We start from the raw sequence: 26,750 nt of genomic DNA on the forward strand, positions 1-26,750 counted from the left end.
TGCACTTGAAAAGAATGCGCATCCTAGTGTAGGATATAGTGTTCTATAATTGTCAATTAATTCAGTTTGGTTATAGAAATATAAAGTCCCTAACCAAAAAACAATTTTTAAGTATACTGTGTGTTTAATAAAGAAAATGATCTTACACAGCTTTTGGTGACATTGCGCAAACATCTCCTGAACAATGGCAGATCTCAGTATTATCATAACTCATTCCCATGTTAAGGCCAAGCAACTGCACAATACTGAGAGCATATGACTCCAAGGATAAACCCTCTGAATACTAAATATAAGGAAAATAAAAGAAAAATAGTTAGCTAAGAATCTTATTCAGTTATAAAAAGTTACTTACTATAATCAAAAATTCATACATAAAAGTCATTTTTTAAACATCTTTATTGGAGTATAATTGCTTTACAATGGTGTGTTAGTTTCTAATTTATAACAAAGTGAATCAGTTATACATATATATATGTTCCCATATCTCTTTCCTCTTGCATCTCCCTCCCTCCCACCCTCCCTATCCCACCCCTCTAGGTGGTCACAAAGCACGGAGCTGATCTCCCTGTGCTATGTGGCTGCTTCCCACAGGATTAAAGACACAGACCTACTAGAGAATGGACTTGTGGATATGGGGAGGGGGAAGGGTAAGCTGTGACAAAGTGAGAGAGTGGCATGGACATATATACACTACCAAACATAAAACTCATTTTTAAAATTCATTAATGCAGCCAAGATACTTAACGTAGACACAATTGTACTAGTTATGTAAGTATTATTAAATACGGATGGATGAGTAACACTACAGTTTAATTTCAAGATACTATTACATAATGACAATACCAGCTATCTTAGCAAATCTAATAGAGTTTAAACACCACACTATATCGCTTCTTTGAATTATTTTAAACAAGATGCTTTTAATCTTTTATTTTAATAATCAATCCTACATTCTCTTTGTAGTATACAGTCTCTAAAATGGGTCCCTGCCTCCTGGTATTTATGATCCCGTGTATCCCCACTCCATTGAGTGTAGGCTGGACTTACTGACTTGCTTCTAATTAACTGAATATAGCAGAAGTGATGGGTCATCATTTCCAAGATAAGTTATTAAAAGACTGACTTCTTGGATTCTATGTCTCTCTCTCTCTCTCATTCGCTCTGGGGGAAGGTAGCTACTTTGTCATGAAGTAGGCCTGTGGAGAGGTCCTCGTGAGTGAGCTTGGAAACTTTTTCTGAGGTCTTCCAATAGTCACATGACTGAGCTTGGAAGCAAATCCCCTCTGTGTTGAACCTTGAGATAATTACAGCCCTAGCTGACATCTTGTTTTCACCAACTAAGCTGCTCCTAGATTCCTGACCCACAGAACTGTGTTGTTTTCATGTGCTAAGGTTTGGTACAATCAGTTACATAGCAATAGATAACTAATACACCCTCAATAGGTATTGCTGTTTTCCTTTGAAACATTTCTATTATCTGCACAGAAGTTTATAGCAGTTTTATTCATAACTGGCACAACTTGCAAGCATCCATGATGTCCTTCAGCAGGTGAACAGATAAACTGTGGCATGTTTCAGACAATAGAATATTATTCAGCACTAAAAAGAAATGAGCTACAAGGTCATGAAAAGACACCGAGGAAATTTAAATGCATGTTACTAAGCGAGAGAAGCCAACCTGCAGAGACTATATACTATATGACTCCAACTATATGACATCCTGGAAAAAAAGTTATGGAGACAAAAGATCCACGGCTGCAGGTGGGGAGGGGAGAAATTAATTGGCAGAGAGCACAGAGGATTTTTAAGGCAGTGAAAATACTGTGTATGATACCATAATGATGGGCACATATCATTATTTGACCAAATCCGTAGAAAGTACAACACCAACATTGAACCCTAAGGCAAATTATGAACTTTGGGTGATTTTTAATGGGTCAATGTACGTTTATCAATTGCAATAAGTATAACCCTCTGGTGAGTGCTGGTGATAACGAAGAAGGTTATGCAAGTGTAGGGGCAAGGGATACATTGATAATCTATGCACCTTCTTCTCAATGGTGCTGTGAACCTAAAACTGCTCTAAAAATAGTAGTTTTTAAAAAGTTGTTGGTACTTGATGGACCAAGAGCAAGATGGCATTGTGAGGGAGTGGCAAGTAAAGCACAGTTCAGGGGAGAAGATTAACTGACCCATGAAGATGTTTCTAAGTTTCCATTCCGCATATTGCCCTGGGTTGCTTGTTGTTCAACCACAGCCACTGAGAGGTAGAAAACAACAATCAGCTGACGCATCAGACACTTCAGTCCACCTTCAGAGCGTAGAGAGCAATTTTGTTTACTGGAAGACTGCTTGAACTCAAGCAATCCCTCCTTCCTGCACCCCAGCTTTTGATCAAAAGCAGTTCTTAGGACCAAACAGAAGCCCTTGCCAGGACACACTTTATTCCCTTCATAGTTACAGACAATATTAATAGTAACCAAGGAACACATTTCGTTTCTCAGAAGACACAATGCCACGCTATTGGAAAAGGCATTCAATATAACTTTCATTGTCCCCAACAGGTCTCAGATAGCTGGTTCAATTGAGAGACATAACGGTTTCCTTAAATAATTCCTTTTCAAATCCAACAAATGGACCCTTAAATGGGTGTCTATATTGGCCAAGCTATTAATGTCTCTTAATTCAAGGACCCTTGTCTGACACACACTTCACACAAACTTTAAAACATTTTTCCCTTTTCCTTCCCTATATTTAAAGGGGCTTATGTCTGGCCTCCATGTATATGAAGACTCACTGTATAGGAGCCCCTTTAACTATGTCTCCCCTACTGCTGTAAATATTTTATCTTGCCCCACCCCATAAGGGTTGGAGACCAGATCCAGGTACATACCATCCTGAGGTCTATTAACCATAGATTTCCTCCTGGTCCAGGCAGCTGCTAATTTGACATGAGACCCATTTGAGCCTAAACTTCCACCACCACAAAAACAAATGAAAAACAAAAACAAAACCTCTCAAGTGCAGCTGTACAACATTCTGTTGACTGTTCATCTCATTACCATTGATCTGAGTGTTTTTATTGGTTTGCAATCTAGAGGCCCAAATCCTCCAAGTAAGCCATTATTTCAGCCAGACGTGGCAAATGCTGAGGCCCCACATGCCACTGAGTTTGGATAATACAAACCTTACAACCAAAAGACTTCACCAGCTTGCCTGTCAACAACCAAACCAACAACTGAGGCAAAAGGCCCATACTGGCTGGCCAAATTAGGGTGCCTGCCTCCAGCATAATTATGGAGCCCTAAACACGGGTATAAATATTTTAAATGGCAAACAACCTGACCTCCTATTAACCACATACACCAAAATCAGGTCATAAAATCTAAAACCTATTTATAACAGAACTCTTCTCATCACCTAATAAGGCAAAACCCTAGACTGTTGGACACTTTTAGATCCAGCCACAGCTAACTTGGGCTGTGCCAGTCAGGCTCTGCACAGATGTCAATATCACTTCTGCTCGCTGTGCACCCACAAGCCCCTCGAGTTAACAGATATTTATAAATTGAAGTCACAGGCCCAACATTGCCTTCAAATTACACAAGTACTTCAGCACCATTTTAATACCACAGAGCCACAAAAATAAAACCTGCGTTCATTCAAGTGGGGATCAGCTTAAAAAGGATATCCTAGCACCACACCCCAAACAACATTGCCCTGGCCCAGGAACTCGCTGCTAGAGATGTTATTACCTCAGATGACATCACTCCAGCTTAAGACCTGCCTGTTGGAGATGACTCTGCATCCTGCACGGAGACAACTTCCCCTCAGACACTAAAACTTCCACCCCAGGCAGGCTCATGGACTGCCTCTCCCAAGGCACAAATTGCACACAAGAAATGTACTGGTTTTCTTACTTCGATATTAGGGACTCTATTGTGTTTCCTGAGCAGCTGTCTGTGTAGCCCATGACAAGGGTATACTTTTTTGTCCTCTATCAAACCATATATCCCTACACTCCATGTCTCTCTGTGCCATTCTAAACACTGGTGGAGATTATTGCTTTCCCTAGGAGTCACCTGCCTTGTATCATGAACCCCTGGATCCTAGGGAGAGGAGCACTCACTCCCCAGTCCCTTCTCCTACTACTCCCACCCTGCATCTCTGACCATGACTACAACCACCTCTTCCCTTTGGGTACATACAAATACCATCAATCTTTATATATACTTTACCAAACTAATCAGCTGATACTCTCCAACAACATAAACTGCCTGACTTAACACTTTTACCCCAAAATACACCAGGATATTATTGTCAAGAAACACACATATAGAATTTTTAACACAATTTACAACTGCACAAAGATGCTCTTAGAGACTCCAGAAATTTCAGATCTATTTCCTTGGCTAATGTTATATAAATGGGAAATTTAGTTATGAGCTGGTCTACAAGAATTCCTTATACGTCTACTTCTGTTTCTCCTTTTTACTCTCATAATAAAATGTTCTCTATGCTGTTTAGCTAAACGTATGCTCTACTCTCTAAAAGTGTCTTATTATGCCAAAGGTTTGATCATATTTCAAACCACAACAAGACTAACTTTATTAACATCACCATTTTCTGTATGCCGAAGCTTTCATATCTAGGGCCTTACCAACCTAGAGGACTGCCCTTCTTAGGGTTATCCAATTACTTCAGATAGTAGACACCTCACCTTTCATATGCAAACCAATCAATCCAGAGCCCATATACCCTACCACCTGACAGTCTGATAAAGTCTGCTTTATCAGACTCACATACACCAGGCCACTATCCACCTGCCAAAATCACACCAGGGCTAGGTACCAGACAACTAAGGACAGCCTCTATGCATCATGGACTGCTGAAACTAGCCAACCCTAGACCTGCTTACCCTGTCTCTCCTGTTTCTTCCCAAAAAAACCACAATAGAGGCTCTTGCCCACATTTGCCCCCTATCTCCTATGCTTCCTGACCAAACCTGGTACTTCCCTATGTGGCCTCCGCATGGCATGGCATATTTCTTATTTCTAGGGAACTGTATGATAAATTTCTTCCTGAATGACAGTCATTTTCATGCCTGCATGTATTTCCATACCTGATGAAACCATATCCCAGGTAACCTTAAAAAAATCTTTCAATCTAGATTAGTTTCTCCTACTTTAGTTAAGTTAGTTTACTCTAGTCAATTCAAACTAGATTACAACAAAATTAGTTGTAAATGTATACTGTAAACTCTAGGGTAACTGCTTAAAGATTTTTAATGTAATTGATGTTCTAGAAAGGAGAGAAAATGGAATAATATAAAACCACAGAAGGCAATTAAAACCACAGAAGGCAGAAAAAACAAAAAGGAGTGTGGAAGATTTCAAGAAGAAACAAGAAACAAGGATAATGAATAGAAAACAGACAAAATTCAACATCCATTTATGATTTTTAAAAACTCTCAGGTGTGGAGGAAACATACATCAACATAATAAAGGCCATATACGACAAGCCCACAGCTAACATCACACTCAATGGTAAAAAGCAGAAAAGCTATTCCTCCAAGGTCAGGAATAAGACAAGAATCTGAGCTATCACCACTTTTATACAACTCCTAGCCAGAGCAATTAGGCAAGAAAAAATAAATAAAAGAGATCCAAACTAGGAAAAAAGAAGAAAACTGTCACCATTGGCAGATAACGATATTATACAGAGAAAAATCCTAAAACTACACACACACACAAAAACCTGTTATAACTAATATATGAATTCAGTAGAGTTTCTAGACCCACAATCAATACAAAGAAGTCTGTTGTGTTTCTGTACATTAATAATGCACTATCAGTAAGAGAAATTAAGGAAGCATTCCCATGTACAATTGTATTAAAAAGAACAAAATACCGAGGAATAAATTTAACCAAGGATATGAAAAAATTGTACACTGAAAACTAGAAGATGGTGATGAAAGAAATTGCGGAAGACACAAATAAATGGAAAGATATTCCACACTCATGGACTGGAAGAATTAATATTGTTAAAATGTCCATTTTACCCATAGCCATCTACAGATTCAGTGCACTCCCTTTCAAAATTCCAATGGCAATTTTCACAAAAATAATACAAACATCCTAAAATTTGAATGGAAGCACAAAGGACCCCAAATAGCTGAAGCAATCTTGAGAAATAAGAGTAAAGCTGGAGGTATCATGCTCCTTGATTTCAAATTATACTACAAAGCTGTAGTAATCAAAACAGTATTAAATTCTATATTTATGGTGATAGACGTTAACTAGAATTTTTGTGGTGATCATTTTGCAGTATATACAAATACCAAATCACTCTGTTTTACACCTGAAACTAATATAATGTATGTCAATTATACCTGAATTAAAAAATTTTTTTTAAACAATATGGTACTGGCACAAAGGCAGACACATAGATCAATGGAACAAAATATAGAACCCAGAAATAAACCCACACTTACACGGTCAACTGATCCATGCCAAAGGAGGCAGTAATATAAAATGGGAAAAAGACAGTCTCTTCAATAAATGGTGGTGGGAAAAACTGGACAGCCACATGCAAAAGAATGAAACTGGACCCCTATCTCACACCATACACAATAATTAACTCAAAATGTATTAGAGACTTGAATGCAAGACCTGAAACCATAAAACTCCTAGAAGAAAACATAGGCAATAAGCCCCTTGATATTAATTTTGGTGATGAATTTTTAGATCTGACTCCAAAGCAAAGTCAACAGAAGCAAAAATAAACAAGTGGGACTACAGCACACTAAAATTCTTCTGCACAGCAAAGGAAACCATCAACAAAATGAAAAGGCAGGCTACTAAGTGGGAGAAGATATTTACAAATCATATCTCTGAAAAGGGGTTAATATGCAAAATACAATACTCATACAACTCAATAGCAAAACAAAAAAAAATCAGATTAAAAAATGGGCAGATTATCTGAATAAACATTTTTCCAAAGCAAACATATAGATGGCCAACAGCTACATGGAAAGATGCTCAACATCTGGGTATATTCCCAAAGGAAATGAAATCAATATCTTGAAAAGATATCTGCACTCCCATGTTCACTGCAGCATTATTCAAAACAGCCAATATATGGAAACAACCTAAATGTTCAATCATGCATAAAGAGAAAAAAGACAAAAAAAAAAAGAAAAAAAAGAAGGAAATCCTGTCCTTTGAGACGGCATGGATGAACCTGGAAGACATCATCATTCTTAGTGAAATAAGCCAGATACAGAAAGATAAATATGTATGATCTCACTTACATGTTGAAACTAAAAAAGGCAAATTCATAGAACCAGAGAGTTAGAGTGGTCATTGGCAGTGACCAGAGGATGGGTCAAAGGGTATAAACTTTCATCTTTATAAGATGAATAAGTTTGGGGATATAATATACAGCAATGTGCTTATAATTAATAATACTTATTGTATACTTGAAATCTGGTAAGTGAGTAAATCTTAAGTTTCTCACCAAAAAACAAACGAAAAAATGGTATCTATGTGAGTTGATGTGTGTGTTAACTTGATTGTGGTAATCATTTCAAAACGTATACAAAGATTAAATCTTCACATTTTACATCTTGATAAAAATCATGTCATACAACCTAAATGTATATACTTTTTATTTTTCAGTAAAGCTTGAAAATAAGATATACATAAAATAAATGGAAGACAAAGTAGATTAAAAATGAAAAATTTCACAAAAGCATTGGAATTTATAAACAAAATAAATTAAAAACTGTAGAACTGGAATAAAAGGAATATCTGAAATAGCAGAATAGAGTATTACTGAACAGAATTAAAGATCATAGAAAATACTCAAACTGAAGAACAAAACAAACTGAACAAAAAAAGAATTAAAAAAAAAAAGAACAACAGTGACATATGGTACATCTTTTAAAGGACTAATGTATGTTAATTAGAGCCTAACAAGAAAAGGTAAAGATAATGGGACAAAAATAATATCTGAAGTACAATTATAATGGTTGAGAATTTTCCAACACTAATAAAAGACATCAGGCAATATTTTCAAGAAACCCTACTAACACTAAAGGAGAAATACAAAGAAAAATGAGTCTAGGTCCATGATGTCTCTGCAAGAACTGTCTTATTTCCAGCTCATCCTTGTTCTAGGATGTAGTTCTTCTAATTCTCAGTGAAAAGTGTCACAATGATGCTTAACATTGACTGGCCTTGATCTCCCACTTTTTGCTCCTCTCGACCTTGAGTCTGTCAAAAATAACCTTGGTTTAGCGCCCTCAATCATCTGGTTGAAACAAACAAAAATTCCCTGATGGAAGGTAAGAGCAACTAGACTCTAAATTATTTACATGAATAATTTTTAAATGGCCAAAATGCAATTACAAATAACCATATCCAAAAAGAAAAAAAATACAGCATGAATGAAAATTAACAGGAGTGCCAGACAGCAGAAAACCAAAAGGGGCTCCACGTATTTAAACTATCAGATACATTATTTAATTTAACTATGCAGTATAAAAAGGCAAAATACAGTATAGCCTATGCCATGGTCTGTTGTAAAAGTAAAACATAAGTATATGCCTATATTTCCATAAGAAACATTGGAGAAATTTCATAAGAATCTGATGAAATGGGATGATGGATGATTATATGAGAGAATAAAACTTTTCAGATTATACTGCAAACCAGAAGACAGTAAAGTGGCATTTGTACTAAAAGAAAAATTTTGGTAGTCTAGGGTTCTATAGTCCAGTGAAAATAATCTGAAAAATAAAGTAAAATAAAGACATTGTCAAATAAATGAAAGCTAAGAGAATTCAATGTCTGTAGATCTAATACTACAAAAAAAAATCATTAAGTAAATTCCTCAGAATGAAGGGACATGATTCCAGATGGAAATCTGGATCTGCACAAAGATTGCAAAATGCTACAAATGGCAAATGAGTAAAAGAAATATACAATACTATTATTTCTTTCCCTAATTCCTTCAAAAAGCATTTGACAATATAAAGGGGGAAAAATCATAATTGTATTACAGGGATTATGTATATGTAGTAGTAAATATATGGAAATTCAACAAAAAAAGGAAAGGTGTAAAATGGAATTATAGTACTGTAGAACCCTTACATTTAGTGATATAAGAGCACATCCAATAGACAGTCATATGGTAAAGACATCTATTTTACTAGGACTAAAAGGGAGAAGGTAGGAAAGGAAGATCAAAGGAGAAAAACAGAAGCAACAAATGGGACACAAATAACAAGATGGTAGCCCTATACCCAAACTTAATAATTATATTAAATGTGAATGGGCTAAATATTCCAATTGAACGCAAAGGTTGTCAGGATGGATTTGACAAAACAAATGTAACAATAAAAACAGATGCACTGATTATAGAAGAGGCACTCTAAGTATAAAGTGGTAAATGGTAGTGGTAGTTAGAAGTAAAAAGGTGGAAAATATTTATATACCATGCAAGCATCATAAAGTTGATGATGTTGTACTGATGTTACATTTCACAATGAAAAAAAAGAGTCAATGTATCAAGAATATGTAGCCATCCTAAATATTTATACACTTAAAATTAAAGCTTCCAAGTATGAATCAGAAATTGATAGAACTAATTGGAAAAACAGGTAAATCCACATTAATTAGAGCCTTTAATACTAATATCTCACTAGTTGAGAGAACAAGTTGACAAAAGTCAGAAACACTGTCAACCAACTAGACATAGTAAATATTTCTAGAATACTATACCTAACAACTGCAGGATGAATACACATTTTTCTCAAGCACAGTTGAAAAAATAGGCCAACATACACTATATGCTAGGGCATAAAGCAAGTCTGAATAAATGAAAAAGGATTAAAGTAGTACAAAGTATATTCTCTGACAAGTGAATTAAAGTATGAAAAGTCAGCAAAAAGATAATGCACAAATATTTAGAAATTTAGCAACACACATGTAAATCTCATAAGCCAAATGAGAAATGAAAGGGAAATAAGAAAGTACTTTGAACAATTAGAAAGCATCAAAATATCCAGAATACAGCTAATTTTACACAAAAAAGAATTCATAGCTTTAAATCTCTATAGTTTCTAAAGATTTAAAATAAATCTATAATCTAAATTTCTGTTTTTAAAAGCCAGGAAAAAAAACCATTATAAATCCAAACAAATTAGAAGAAAGAAATTAATAAAGAGAAAGAGTCAATTAAGTAGAAAACAAACATCAGAAAGAATCAACAAAGTCATAATTTGGTCCTTTGAAAAAATTAAAGAGTTGATAAACCTCCAGGAAACCAATCTAAAAGTAGGATGAGGAAGAGGAGAAATATCACTACAGATCCAACCACAGAATAAGAGAATACTACGAGCAATGTATACCGATCAAGTTGATTACACAGATGAAATACACACATCCCTTGAAAAACATAACTCACGAGCACTTACACAGGAATATATAAACAAATTGAATATACCCATAACCGTGCAATAAATTGATTTCTAAATTTAAAAATTTCCCACAAAGAAAGCTCCTTTCCTACACTGTTTCACTGGTGAGTTCAGGAGCAACACAAGGATGTCCTTTCTCATCATTTCTATTAAACACTGCCCTGGAAGTCCAAGCAAGGTAAATAAAGAATGCGAAAGAAGCAGTAAAACTGTTCACAGACATGAGGGCGTTTAATGAAAACCTAAAGGAATATGCCCCCCAGAAAGATAGTGATGTCATCAAAATGGAGACATCCCTGACTTCAGTCCCCCTCACAAGAAGACCAACTAACAACTATCCTTAAATAAGACACCACTGTGAAAATCCCAGAACCTGGGGGTGAGGCTGAAGCATGTCCCTGGAGCACAGACTAAGAAAGACCACATTAGAAGGGTAAGAGGAGCATGAGAAAGAAAAGAGGAATGGCTCCACTCTGACTACATTGCCTTCCCCAGGCACTGCACCAAGAGGGCCCCCCAGACCTACAAATCCTCCAATGAGGAAACAAGAGCCCAAGCTGGAAATCCAGCTCCCACAGCATTGTGGAACACTTCCTAGGAGATTCAATGAGGTCGAACCTCACAGGATCACTGGGGGAATCTGTGGGGCTTGACCACTGGTAATTAGCTAGAGATGGGAGAAGAGGGGGGACAGGTGTATAGCAACCAGTGCACAGATCTTGGCAGATCACAGTTCTGCTTGCAGCAGTGCCTGAGCAGAGATCCCAGCCAGTGGCTCTGCCCATCTTTAGAGCTGAGCCAGTGGCCCTGTCTAGCCAGGGAGCTTGGTTGGCAGTTCTGCCTAATTTGAGTGCCCAGGCAATAAGCCAAACCATACCAGCCCTGGACCCCATCCTATAGCCATGCTTGAGCAGAGAGCCAAGTCAGCCGTCCTGCCAACAGTTAAGTATAGCCTATGGCCCTGTATAATAAGAGAGCCTGAACAATGACCAAAGATATCCTTGAAACCCAGCCCATGGTATCAGCTAGCAGCAAAGCAGAGCCTAATGGCCAGCTCCAGCCTATCGTCTTGCCTGACTGCTGAACAAAGCCTGCAGATTCAACCAGGCAGGGAGCCTAGCTAGTGACTCTGCCCAATTGTGGAACATAGCCTACAGGCCCACCCAATGCAGAAGCCTAGACAATGACCCTGCTCTGATGCGCAGTGCAGTCTCTAGAGGCTGCACTCTGGAAGCCCCTCCTGACAAGAGTGCCTGCCCAGGGACCTTGTCCAACAGCACAGCACAGCCAGAGACCTACCTGATCATGAGGTCTAACCTGGGGCCCTGCAAACTTAGGGGTATAGCTTGGGCCTCACCTAATTTCAGAGCACAGCCTAAGGCCTTGTCAACCACAAAGCCCTGCCTAGAGCTCTACAAAGTACTGCCAGTGGCACGATCCAATCACTGAGCAGACACTTACAACTCATCAGACCAGGAATGATTGTGGAGCCCAGCCATGGCCCTATCCAATGGCAGAGTCCAAACAGTGGCACCACCTTAAAAGGAAACACAGCCTATGACCTCGTCTGACCAGATGTGATTGCAGAGCACAGTTAGTGAAGGCCCACCTGACCATGCAGCAGAGCCAGCAGCCCAACCTAATCAGAGAGCACACCCAGTAGACCTGCTTGAATGCAGAGCCCAGCCAGCAGGCTCACTCAGCCACAGTGTCTAGCCAGTGACAAGTCTGCTGACCACAGAGCACAAGTAGTGCCCTCACCCAAATAGAGAGCCCCGCATAGTAGCAAGCCCCGCATATCCATGACACTACCAGCTGACCCATACGATAACCCATGTGGTGAAGGTCTATGCCTGCTGAAGTGTATCTGTAAAGTGTGGAAGAGGAGAGTGCTTGCTAAAGTGCACAGATACCAACGCAAGGAATCAAGGATCATGAAGAATCAGGAAAACATGACACCACAAAGGAAACTAATAAAGCTCCAATAATTGAACCTAGTGGAAAGGAGATGGATAAAATGTCTGAAAGAATTTAGAATAATCCTCAAAGAATTTCAGTGAACTACAAGAACTGACAACTACACAAAATTAGGAAAACAATGCATGAACAACATGAGCAGTTCAACAAAGACATAAATCCATCCAAAAATAATCAAAGAGAAATCCTAGAGCTGAAGTATATGATGACAGAAATGAAGAATTCAACAAAGAGCTTCAACATCAGACTAAACTAAGCAGAGAAAAGAATCAAAGAACTGGAGGATAGGTCATCTGAAATTATCTGGTCAGAGGAGCAAAAGGAGAAAAGAATGAAAAAGGATGAAGAAACCCTACAGGTTTTATGGGACATGATCAAAATAAATAATATATGTATTACGGGAATCCAGGGATAGAAGTCTATTTAAAGCAATAATGGCTAAAAACTCCCCAAACATTGGGAGAGAAACAGACATCTAGATTCACGAGGCCCAAAAGGACCAAATATGTTGAATCCAAAAAGGGTTACACCAAGGCACATCATGATAAAATTGTCAAAAGAAAGCAGCAAACAAAAAGCAACTTGTCACATGAAAAGGGAATCTCCATAACTGGATTTCTCAGCAAAAACTTCGTAAGTCCACAGAGAGTGGGATGATACATTCAAAACACTGAAAGAAAAGATGACTGTTAACCAAGATACTACACCAGCCAAAGCTGTCCTTAAGAAATTTAAGATTTTCTCAAAAACCAAAGCTGAGGGATTTCATCACCACTAGACCTGTCTCACAAGAAACGCAAAGAGGAATTCTTCAAGCAGAAATAAAAGGATGCTAAGTAACATCATAAAAACATACAAATGTATAAAACTCAGTGGTAATGGTAAATATAGAGTCAAAGTATTCTCTAATATGGTAATGGAAATACATAATTCACTTACAACTCTCATTTAAAAGTTTACAAACATGTTAAAAATAACCATAACTAAAACAATTTATTATTGTATACACAATATAAAAAAGATGTAAATTTTAACACCAATAAACTTAAAATGCGATTGCGGGAAAGTAAAAGAATAAAGTTTCTGCTTGCTATTAAAGTTAAGTTGTTATCAGCTGAATATAAGATGCTATCAATGTATTTTATGTAAGCCTCATGGTAACCAAAAAGGGAAAATCTGTAGTGGGTACACAAAATATTATGAAAAAGAGGTCAAGCCATACCACTACAAAAACTCATCAAGTCACAAAGGAAGACAGCAAGAGCAGAAACAAGAAATAGGCAAAACAGTCAGAAAACAATTAACAAAATGGCAATAGTAAGCTCTTACCAATCAATAATTACTTTAAGCATAAATGGATTAAATTCTCCAATCAAAAGACACGTAATGGCTAAATGGATTTTTGAAAATCCAATGATATGCTGCCCACAAGAAACTCACTTAGCTTTAAGAATATATACATAAAGTGAAGAGATGGAAAAAATATTCAAGGAAATGGTAAGCAGAAGAATGGAGGGAGAGCTATACTTATAATACACAAAATAGACTTTAAGCTAAATATGGCCAAAATAGACAAAGAAGGTCATTATATAATGGTAAAGGTATCAATTCATCAAGGAGATTTTAAAATTGTAATTATTTATGCACCCAATATCATAGCACCTAAATATATTAAGCAAATACAAAAAACTAAAAGGGGTAACAAACAGTAATACAATAACTGTCAGGGATTTTAATACCTCACTTTCTATGGTAGACAGATCATCCAGACAGAAAATCATGAAGGAAACAGTGGGCTGGAACAACACTATACACCACATCGACCTAAGAGACATATATATGGAACATTCAATCTGGCAGCAGAATGCACATTCTTCTCAATTGCACAGAGAATATTTTCTAGATTAGATCACATGTTAGGCCACAAAACAAGAGTATCAAAATTATATCAAGTATCTTTTATGAGCACAATGGAAATGAACTAGAAATTAATAGCAGGAAGAAAGCTTGAAAACTTACAAATACATGGAAACTGAGCAACACACTCCAAATAACAAATTGATAAAAAAAAAAAAGAGGAAAGGAGAATTTTTTTTTAAATCTTGAGACAAATGCAAATGGAAAGACGATATATCAACACTTAAGGGATGCAGCAAAAGCAATTATAGGAGGGATGTTAATAGCAATAAATGCATACATCAAGAAAAAATAAAGATCTCTAGAGAGTCAAGATGGTAGAGGAGCAGTAGGACGTGGGATTCGTCTCTCCCTGCAAATGCATCAAGAATACATCTACCAATGGAACAATTCTCACAGAGCACTGGCTGCACACTAGCAGAGGACCTCGGACACCTAAAAAGACAAGAAAGATCCCCGTGTAACCGGGTAGGACAAAAGAAAGAAGGGAAAAGGAAGAGGAGAGGAAGCAGGATGGGACCTGAACCCCTGTGAGGGGAGCTGAAGGAGAGGAGAGGTTCTCACATCCAAGGGAAGCCCCTCAGCAGGGACATCATTGGGACAGAAGGGGAGCTTCGGGGGCTACTGGAGGAGAGTGCAGCAACCAGTCTGTGGCAGGCAGGGCAGAGTGAGACCTACACAGATGGTCCATGCCACAGCCCTGCGCATGCCAGCCTGAGACATGTGTCCGCTGGTGCAGATGGGGGATAGGTGCTGGAACACAGGGTTTGGAGAGCAGACCGGGGGAGGGCACTGCTCCGGCTGTGAGTAAATAGCCTGAGCGGTGGGAATGAGGAAGTCTGCAACCAGTAATTCTTGTGGAGAAAACACCAACGGCCGTGGAAGCGAAGCGCCATTGTTGAGTGACTCACAAGGGGCAGGGCCGCCATTGCAGCCTCACTACCCACGTGCTGGCCCTGACTCCCCAGGCACTAGGAAGGGCCCCTGCCAGGGCCAGCTCTCTCACACCTGCGGCCGCTGGCTCCCCCGCACATCCCATCGCTGCTGGCCCCGTCCCTGCAGGGACCCCACAAGGGCTCCTGCGACCCCAGCTGCTGCCACCTCCATGCCCCCTTCTCACTGGGGTGAACTCGTGTGCTCCAGGGCAGTCTCAGGAGCAGACCCCTGTGGGTGGCCCACACATAGAGGTGGGCTGAAACCACAGCTGTACCCCAGGGGTTGTGCAACTAAGGAAGAAAAGCTGAAATCTCTCCTTGCAGCTGAGCAAACTGCAGATTGACTCTCCTGTGACCAGCTTTGCAAACTCAGTACCTACAGAACATCTGAATGGACGAGCGCTCCTGCAGCCAAGACGGGTCCAGCTTTAGCAGCTGTAGGCTTTGTGGGCACGTACACGTGGGGGGCTGGGGCAGGCCAGAGTCTGACCTGTCCCCGTAGCACCCACAGCTGGTCCAGATCCATGATTACTGCAGTCCTGGGGCCTGACTTCAGTGGATCTACTCGGGTGGCCTGGTGAAAACAACGTCCGAGAGACACCAGGGCCAACTGCCGGCACACCCACAGTTAAGGTGGGGCCGAGAGCAGTGCCAACAACAGTGTAACTCGTGAGCTCGCACAACGGGTGAAAGGTGACACAACAGATCACACCCGCAGGTGAACAGCTACAGAGGAGGAATACTCAGTGGCTTCCCTCCCAGCAGGAGTGCTCCAAACCTGCCTACCTCACATCATGGATCAGAAACACAGCTAAGAAGCAGATCTGGGGGCTCTACTCCAACAACTAGGGAGCAGACCCTGCCCTACCAGGGCAGTGGCAACCACAGAGCAAAGGGGAGACCCTGCACAATATCCAGTGCAGGCTCTGGTCACCACAACACCAGTCACACCTCCTGTAAAGGGGAACATGGCCAGCATACACTGAGGAAAGAGATGGAAGACATCTATATGAAAAACAACCCTCGCACCAAAAAATATTAAATCCACACAGGCTACACAGGGACGTTCCCATGTAAAATAGCCCTCCAACACAGTCTGAGGGTCTGGCATCGGGTGGAAGAACCACCAGAGCCTCTAGCCTTGAAGGCCAGCAGGGCTTGAGTGCAGGAGCCCCACAGGGCTGGGGGAAAGAGAGACTCCACTCTTGGAGGGGGCACACAAGGTCTCAAGTGCACTGGGACCCAGCACAAAGCAGTACCTCCACAGGAATCTGGGCTACATCTACCTAGGGGTCTTGGAGGGTCTCCTAGGGAGGCAAGGTCGACTATAGTTCACTGTGAGGGCAAGGACACAGGTAGTGGAAGCCCCAGGGAATACTGACTGGAGTGAGCTCTCTCGGAAGTCCACATTTCAGCAACAAGACCCGGCCCCATCCAACAAATTGCAGGCTCCAGTGCTGGAAAGCCTCAGGCCAAACAACTATCAAGATAGGAACACAGCTCCACCCATCAGAAGACAGTCTGCCCAAAGTTGTACTGAGCTCACAGCCACCTCAAAACACACCCCTTAACATGGCCCTGCCCGTCAGAGAAACAAGACCCAGCTCCACCCACCAGAGGGCAGGCAACAGTCCCTCCCACCAGGAAGCCTGCAAAAGCCCCTGGACCAATCTCACCCAACAGGGTGCAGACACCAGAAGCAACAGAAACTAGGGTCCTGCAGCCTGTGGAAAGGAGACCACAGAGAAACTTAGACAAATTACCAGTGGCATTTTTCACAGAACTAGAACAAGAAATTTTACAATTTATATGGAAACACAAAAGACCCTGAATAGCCAAAGCAATCTTGACAAAGAAAAATGGAGCTGGAGGAATCAGCCTCCCTGATTTCAGACTATACAAAAAAAGCTATAGTAATGATACTGCTACAAAAACAGAAATATAGATCAATGGAACTGGATAGAAAGTCCACAGATAAACCCATGCACCTGTGGTCACCTAACCTATGACAAAGGAGGCAAAAATATACAATGGAGAAAAGACAGTCTCTTCAATAAGTGGTGCTGGGAAAACTGGACAGCTACATGTAAAAGAATGAAATTAGAACACTCCCTAACATCATACACAAAAATAAAATGGGTTAAAGACCTAAATGTAAGGACAAATACTATAAAACTCTTGGAGGAAATCATAAGCAGAACACACTCTGACACAAATCGCAGCAAGATCTTTTTTGATCCACTTCCTGGCGTAATGAAAATAAAAACAAAAGTACACATATGGGACCTAATTAAACTTAAAAGCTTTTAAACAGCAAAGGAAACCATATACAAAACTAAATGACAATGCACAGAATGAGAGAAAATATTTTCAAATGAAGCAACTGAGAAGGGATTAATCTCCAAAATATACAAACAGCTCAGGCAGCTCAATATCAAAAAAACAAACAACACAATCAAAAAATTGGCAGAAGATCTACGTAGACAGTTCTCCAAAGAAGATATACAGGCACAACAGGCACATGAGGAGACGCTCAACGTTGCAAATTATTAGAGAAATGCAAATCAAAACTGCAAAGAGGTATCACTTCACACCAGTCAGAATGGCCATCATTAAAAAGTCTACAAACAGTAAATGCAGGAGAGGGTTTGGAGAAAAGGGAACCCTCCTACATTGTTGGCGGGAATACAAATTGGTAAAACCACTAAGGAGAAGAGTATGGAAGTTCCTTAAAAAAAAAAAGAGAGAGAGCTACCCAGCAATCCCAATCCTAGGTATCTATCCAGAGAAAACCATAATTCGAAAAGATACATGCACTCTGATGTTCATTGCAACACTATTTACAATAGCCAGGACATGGAAACAACCTAAATGTCCACCGACAGAGGAATGGATAAAGAACATTTGGTACGTATATACAACGAAATACTACTCAGCCATAAAAAGGATGAAATAATGCCATTTGTAGTGACATGGATGGACCTAGAGATTGTCATACTAAGTGAAGTAAGTCAGACAGAGAAAGACAAATATCATATGATATCGCTTATATGTGGAATCTAAAAAAATGGTAAAAATTAACTTGTTTATAAAACAGAAAGAGAGTCACAGATGTAGAAAAGAAACTTATGGTTACCAAGCAGGAAACGGGGGTGTGACAAACTGGGAATATGTGCTTGGCATATACACACTACTATATATAGAATATATAACTAATAAGAACCTACTGTATAACACAGGGAACTCTACTCAATACTCTGTAATGACCTATATGGGAATAGAATCTAAAAAAGAGTGGATATATGTATACGTGTAGCTGATTCACATTGCTGTACAGCAGAAACACAAGACTGTAAATCAACTATACTCCAATAAAAATTAATTTTTAAAAAAAGAGAAAGATCTTGAATAACCTAATTCTACTGTTCAAGGAAGTAGAAGAAAGAACAAATCAAGCCCAGAATTAGCAAAAGCAAAACCATAGTAAAGATTAGCACAGAAATAACTGAGATAGAGAATAGGAAATCAATTTTAAAAATTTTAAATTAACAATTTTTTCTTTGAAAAGATAAACAAAATTGACAAAACTTTAGCTAAAGAGAACTCAAGTAAATAAAATTATAAATGCAAGAGGAGAATTACAGCTTATAATACAAAATTACAAGTAATCATAAGAAACTACTATGATCAAACACCAACAAACTGGATAACCCAGAAGAAATGGGTAACTTCTTAGAAACATACAATCTACCAATACTGAATCCTGTATAACTCGAAAATCTGAACAGACCACTAATGAGTTGAATCAGTAAGCAAACGTCCCCCAAAAAAAGAAAAGCCCAGGACCAGACTGTTTCACTGGTTAATTCTACCAAACATTTAATGAATAATTAATGCTAATCCTTCTCAAAATCTTCCAAAAAATTGAAGATGACATAACACCCCCAAACTCATTTTAAGAGTCTATTACTACCCTAATACCAGAGCCAGATAAGGACACTACAAGGAAAGAAAACTATAGGCCAATATCCTTAATGAATACAAATGCAAAAATTATCAACAAACTACTAGCAAACCAAATTCAAGCATGTTAAAAGGATCATATACCAAGGTCAAGTGGGATGCATCCCAGCAATGCAAAAATGGTTCAACATATAAAAATAAATGAATATGAGGCACCACATGAATAGAATGAAAGAAGAGAATCATATGATCATCTCAACAGATGCCAAAAAAGCATCTGACAAATTTCAACATTCCTTCATGATAAACATTGGGAATAGAAGGAATGTACCTCAACATAATAAAGATCATATACAACAAACCTATGGCTAACATCATACTCAAAGGTGAAAGGTAAATCTTTTCCTCTAAGATAAAGATCAAGACAAGGGTGCCCACTCTCACCATTCTTATTCAACATAGTTAGCCAGAGCAACCAGGAAAGAAAAGGGTATAAAAGGCAACCAAATCAGAAAGGAAGAAGTAAAATTATTTCTGTTTGCTGATGACATAATCTTTTATGGAGAAAATCCTAAAGACTTCACAAAAAAACTATTAGAATAAACAAATTCAATAAAGTTTCACAATACAATACCAACGTACAAACTGATATATTGTGTTTTGATATATTAACAATGAATTAACAGAATATAACGAAATAAATCAATCCCATTTACAACAGCAATAAAACAACAAAATGATTTGCACAAAGAAAACTATAAGACTGTGAAGAAAGAAAGTGAAAAAGAGGGAATTATCTGGTGGTCCAGTGGTTAGGACTCTGTGCTTCCACTACAGGGGGCCTGGGTTCGATCCCTGGTCAGGAAACTAAGATCCCATGAGCCGTGAGGGAAAGAAAGAAAGAAAGAAAATAAGGAAGGAAGGAAAGGAGAAAGAAAGAAAAGAAAGAAAGAAAGGAAGGAAGGAAGGAAGGAAGGAAGGGAAAAGGACACAAATAAATGGAAAGCTATCCCACGGACTGGAAAAATTAATATTGTTAAAATATGCATATTACCCAAAGCCATCTATAGATTCAATGCAATCCCTCTCAAAATTCTAATGACATTTTTTCATAAAAATACAGAAAACAATCTTAAAATTTGTATGAAACCACAAAAGACTCCAAGTGGCCAAAGCAATCCTGAGAAAGAAAAACAAAGCTGGAAGCATCGCAGTTCCTGTTTTCAACCTATATTAAAAGGCTATAGTAATCAAAAAGTATGGTCCTGGCATAAAAGCAAGTGTCGGGAAAACTGGATATTCACACGTAAATAATGAACTGGACCCTTGTATTACACTATTCACAAAAATTAACTCAACATGGGCTAAACACCTATAGGTAAGAAGTGAAATCATAAAATTCTTGGAAGAAAACAGTGAAAAATCTTCTTGACATTGGTCTTGGCAATGATTTTATAACTATGACAACAAAAACCACAAACAAAGGCAAAAATAAACAAGTGGGACTACAGCAATATAAGGGTTCTGCACAGCAAAAGAACTGATCAAAATGAAAAGGCAACTACAGAATGGGAGAAAATATTTACAAACTATATATATGATAAGAGGTTAATATCCAAAGTATATTAAGAAGTCATATAACTCACTAGCAAGAACTAAATTATCTTATTAAGAAATGGTCAGAGGACCTATTTCTCCAAAGAGGATATTCAAGTGGCCAACAGGTACATGAAAAGATGCTCAACATCACTAATCATCAGAGAAATGCAAATCAAAACCACAAGTGAGATCACCTCACACCTGTTAGAATGGCTATCATCAAAAAGATAAGAGATAACAAATGCTGGCAAGGATGTGGAGAGACTGGAACCCATGTGCACTGTTGGTGGGAATGTAAATCAGTACAACCACTATAGAAAACAGTGTGGAGTTTCCTGAAAAAAATTAAATATAGAACTATCATATGAATCAGCAATTCCACTTCTAAGTATATATCTGAGGAAATGAAATCACTGTCTCAAATAGGTCTTTGCACCCCATGTTCACTGCAGATTATTCACAACAGCCAAGATATGGAAACAACCTAAGTGTCCACTGACTAATGAGCAGATAAATTGTGAGATGTGTGTGTTTAATAATCATGTATATATGAATATTATTCAGTCATAAAAAAAAGAAGGAAATCCTGTCATTTGACACAACATGGATGAAGTCAGAGGGCATTACTCTAAGTGAAATAAGTCAGACAGAGAAAGACAAACACTACATGATCTCAGTAGGTGGAATCTAAAACAACTGAACTCATAGAAACAGAGAACAGATTGGTGGTTGCCAGGGCGAGAGTTGGGGGTGGGAATGAGTGAAAGTGGTCAAATGGTACAAATTTCTAACCTGGGGATACAATGTAACTATAGTTAACAATACTGTATTGAATATTTGAAAGCTGCTAAAAGAGTAGGTCTTAAAGTTTCTCAACACACACACAAATGGTAACCATGTGAGATGACGGATTATCAAATATATACATATATATATAACCTTATTGTGGCAATCATTCTGCAATATATACATATATCAAATCATTACACGGTACACCTTAAACTTACACAATGTTATATATCAGTTGTATCTCAGTAAAACTGGAAAAAAGAGTGGGTCTTGTAAAAAATAAGAAACAGAAACCTCAATTAGAGTCGGGCTACCAGAAGGGGAACTCTCACAGCCTGGAGGATAGCAGAACCCAACAGGAAAAAGAAAGACTTCTCTTCTCCTTTCCTGGCAAGGACTCAGCCAATAAAAAGCCATGGACACTTTGTTTACTATAGCTCCCTTCAACTTTCTTTTTCCCCTTTATAAAAGTGTTGTTTCCCTTGCCATGAGAGGATCTGCACCTGGCTAAACATGGTTGCAGACCCCAAATCATAATTCTCTGCTGATTCTGAGTAAACCCATCATTTCTGGAGAAATCTGGCAGTCTATTTGTTTTAGATCAACAGGCTCATAATGTAAGTTCAGCAAGGTTACTGGATATTTACAAAAATATATAAAAACTGGCCATATACTGATATACACTAGCAGTGAGAAACTGGAAGATGAACTTAAATGATCAAGACCAGTTGCAATAGCATCAGAGCATATAAAATACCTAAGAATAATTTTAGCAGTATATGTATTAAACCTCCACAGAGAATTTTTAAAAGACCTGAATTAACGGAGAGATAAATCATGTTGGTGGACTGGAAGATCCAACATTATTAAGATATCAATTCTCCCCTAATTGATTCATAAATTACACACCATCCCAATCAAAACCTAAGTAAGCTTTTGTGTATGTGTAGAACTAGACAACCTGATTCTAAAATCTATAAGAAAATGCAAAGTTATATATAGACATACATAGTATTGACAAAGCACAAAGTTGGATAGCTTTAACTACCTGATTTCAAAATATTTAACAAAGCTACCATATTCAAGGAATTGATTCTTAACCTAAAAAGAAAATTTTACAATATTATGATTGGTGTCTATCATTTTAAAATTTAATCTTCATACTCTTTGTTGTTGGAATAAACAAAAAATGTATTTTTATATTGATAGTTGTATTTTAATTTTATACTGGCTTTTTATATATTTTTCCTTTACAAATTTTTATTACAAAAATTCCAATCAAACTTAAAGTCTGAAGAATGGCACCAGGAAAACACATACTAACCACTTACATTCAATAATTCCTATCATCTGCTTTATTTTCTTCACACACACATGATCTAAACATTAGTTCTCAGCAAAGAAACATTGTTTTCAGGAGGATTCACAATAGTGACAAAGACCTGGACAATTGCTGACAGTCTTTCCTGAGGCTTTGGCTGAAAGAGGACCAACAGCAAGGACTGAGAATAAAACAAATTCCTAGGGAATATCTGATTCTTCTTTAGCCATGGTGACAAATAACCCCTAGAAATGGTTTTAGATTTATCTAATCAATCAATATGTCTTTTATACTAATGGTAGCAAGTACACACCAGTACAGATTTTAATTCTGTCTAATCTATCAATGACAATTTGAATCACTGTACATGCTACTAAAAGTCAACTAAATATACAAATGGGTCAGTATAAAAATCATAGTGTAGCCTTATTTTTCTGAAACACTGTCAAGTTCACTCCCCTTGCTACATTTTATATAGCTTGTTGTAAAAAGAACATAACTGTAGAAAAAGGTCATTCCCACTTTCCAGAAAACAGTAGATTATGAATATTTGATGGCTGTTCCTTCCTACAACAGTCTGCTCCTCACAAACATAATAAAGAATTGAATGCAATAATAAAAGTTACCTTGAAACAATAATACAATGAACGTCACTTAACAAAAAGTACATGAATGTATACCAATTATTAATTTTGAGGAAAATACTGATTTTATTTTTTTGATATTTATTTTTTATTTGATATTTATTTAATATTTTGATGTTTATTTTTATTTATTTTGAGGAAAATGTTTAATAATTAAAATCACACTGATTATATAATAACTACTGATGCAAGCATACCACTGCTCAAAACAATTAAACAGACTTACAAAGGCCAAATGTTTTTTAAAACAATATGAAATTATGATCAGTTGACTTTAAAAATATTCTGATTTTTAAAGCAAATATATACAGTTTAATTTTTATACTCTTAATTAGTAATAAAAATACTATTAAAGGAAGAATAAACTAAGTAATATATATATATTCTTGCTTTAAAATATTTAGGAAATTTTGAAACATGAAAATAATGAGAGCAAATTTGATAGTAATTACATACCAAAGCAACTCCTCCAGCAAAATTCTTATCACATATTTTTGCAGGATGTGTGGCTCCTATAAAAGTAGGACTTTTCTGGAAGCTAAAAAAATAACAATTTTCCTCATAATTACATTTCAGTGGTATTATTAATGATAATCAGATCAGACACAAGAATGTAGAGATAATAGGTAGTAAAAGTTTACTAGCCAAGAGACATCAAAAAATTGTATCACTCATAATTAACCTCCTTTAGTTATTTCAAAACTTTTATGTAATTTTACTTCTTTCAGGTAATTTTATGTCATTTGATAAAAGATTTTAAGTCTTACCTCACATTAGCTACTTGAGGACAAAGAGGTTAACCTACATTTTCTTCCCATCCCATGGTGTCTACCAAATTTACAGAACTCAGTATACATTAAGTAAATGCTTGTTTTTCATAATTAACATATAAAATCACTTTGGGTTATTTCTTTATACAAATATGAAATACTATACTCACGCAAATAAGTATGCAGTATGATGAGGTTGGGAGAGAAATTCGGTTTTCCATTCTAAAAATTTATATAATATATGATTAGGATGTCTTGTAGTAGAAATTTTGTTTTTGTTTGACCAAATCTCTATGGAAGATATTCTAACAGTCAGTTTTAACTGGGTAAGCATCTAAATGGAGAAAATAAATAAAATTTTAAAAATAAATTTGAACATTATATTAAATTTTTGTAAAGGTATATTTAAGACATTTAATTCAATATTTTTAAAAATTTTTTTTAATTCAATATTTTGAATGTGGAAACTCTTCAACAGCACAGCAAAATACTATATATATCAATACATATTACCTATACTCTTACAGAATATATTTAAAAAGTAGTTTTAAAATACTTACAGTGTTAACAAAGCCAATGATCTGAATAACCTTCTGTGTTACAATTTTTACATCAGAGCCCATGTAATCAAACTGAAAAAGATAAATTATTATTAAAAAATAGTGGATACCATTAATATACCACACAGCCTTTATATCTATAATATGCTATATACTAAACTAGCCAGAGGGCTACATTCCAACTGAAATCCAGGAAATGCATATTTACATTTGTATGTGTAAATGTATAAATAATAATTTATTTAAATTAATTAATCAAATGTATAACTTTATCTATATGAGATAAATAAAAATATTTGATAACATTTAAAATATTTAAATGTTTAATGCACTTGTAGCATTATTTATAAAAATTGAATCATAAATTTTTTAAATGTTATTTCAAAATATACTTATTTCTAAAATAATACATATAATCACAAACCAAAAAATATATGCATAAAGAGGGAAAAATCTTTAATAAAAGGTTCACTGTTGAAGTGATCATGGATACTGTGTTAGGTTACATCCTCTGATATCACCACGTTAACTCATGTTACTCATGCTTCTTAATTCCAATAAGCTCTTTCTATTTCTAACTGCTTAAAAATGCCAGGACAATATTAAAAAACAATGGTGATATCAGGAATGTGAGCTTTGCTCCTGAGTTTTCACTGGAAAATCTCAAATATAACACCATTAAGTGGTGTTCAGTTTAAGATGAGTATTCTAGATCATGTTGAGAAACACCTACTTATAAATCTTCCTACTTATAAAACTTTTGTTAAAAATGAAGTTGAATTTTTATCCAAAGCCTTTTTGAAGCATACCCAAAATGATAATGACTTTTGTCTTTTGACCTACTGATGGAATACATTTCATTAATACTTTACTTAATATTAAACCATCATTATACTGTTTGATCAAAACATTACATTCTATTAATATACTATCAAAATTAATACAATATTTTGTTTAGAAGTTTGTAGATTTCAGAACGATGGGCCTGTTGGTCATATGTGCATGCATGCATCCTTTGTCATAACTGAGCAAATGAGTGTTGCTTACTAAATATTAAAGCACTACCTAAAATTAAGTTGCTTGTTTTTTCTACATCCTAGAATTGTATTAGCTTATGAATTATATCTTCCTGAAACATTTTTTAAAACTCTCCTTTAAAACTATCTATACTTAACACTGACAACTGACCCATTCAAATTCTTTTTATTTCCAGTTTTTTGAAATATAATTGACATATAAGATTGCGTTAACTTTAAAGTGTACAATGAGATGATTTCATTTAAATTCTTATCTCCAATGGAGAAATCATGAAATTTGCATTTGTTTGTTTGTTTTAATCTCCCCCAAGGACACAGTTACACCATCTTAACCCTTTTCACACCATAACTTGTTTTCTTCCTTTTTGCTTAATTACACTTTCTACCTACTTATTTGCCTTTTCAACAGTTTGTGAATTTACTTATCCATTTTAATGTTTCCATTTATCATCAACTTAACAAATATCAAGTATTTTTCCTTATTTTTCTAATATCAACTTATTTGAAGAATATGAATTTCCTCTCTGCTTAGTTTTTATACTATCCTCTGCAACAGGTATTATCTGTATTTACCAATATTCAGTTCTCTTCTAACTCAGGAACCCTTCTTTTAAAGGTAGGCATGGGCAGGTGATTCACTTTGGCCAATGCAATGAGGGCAAAAGTGATGCATGCCATTCCTGAGAAGTATTTCCTTATTGTAGCTCACGTCTCTCTGGTCTGCACTTCTATCGGTTTGGCAATTGGAAAAGAAA

The 26,750-nt window shown here is 36.8% G+C and overlaps 1 protein-coding gene across 5 annotated transcripts in view; it reads right to left on the reverse strand.

Moving 5' to 3' along the window:
- The window catches only part of LOC101284300 (disintegrin and metalloproteinase domain-containing protein 5-like), a 207,613-nt gene that overhangs the window by 156,034 nt on the left and 24,829 nt on the right, over positions 1-26,750 (reverse strand). For all 5 annotated transcript variants that reach the window (XM_033415017.2, XM_049704185.1, XM_033415020.2 and 2 more), the window contains exons 8-11: positions 24,959-25,030; positions 24,569-24,732; positions 24,085-24,166; positions 147-283 (exon numbers count right to left, since the gene is read on the reverse strand). In XM_033415017.2, coding sequence (XP_033270908.1) covers positions 147-283; positions 24,085-24,166; positions 24,569-24,732; positions 24,959-25,030 — 455 coding nt within the window. The remainder of the gene's footprint in view (positions 1-146; positions 284-24,084; positions 24,167-24,568; positions 24,733-24,958; positions 25,031-26,750) is intronic.

Source organism: Orcinus orca, chromosome 21, assembly GCF_937001465.1.
Source record: "Orcinus orca chromosome 21, mOrcOrc1.1, whole genome shotgun sequence".
Lineage (NCBI taxonomy): Eukaryota > Metazoa > Chordata > Mammalia > Artiodactyla > Delphinidae > Orcinus > Orcinus orca.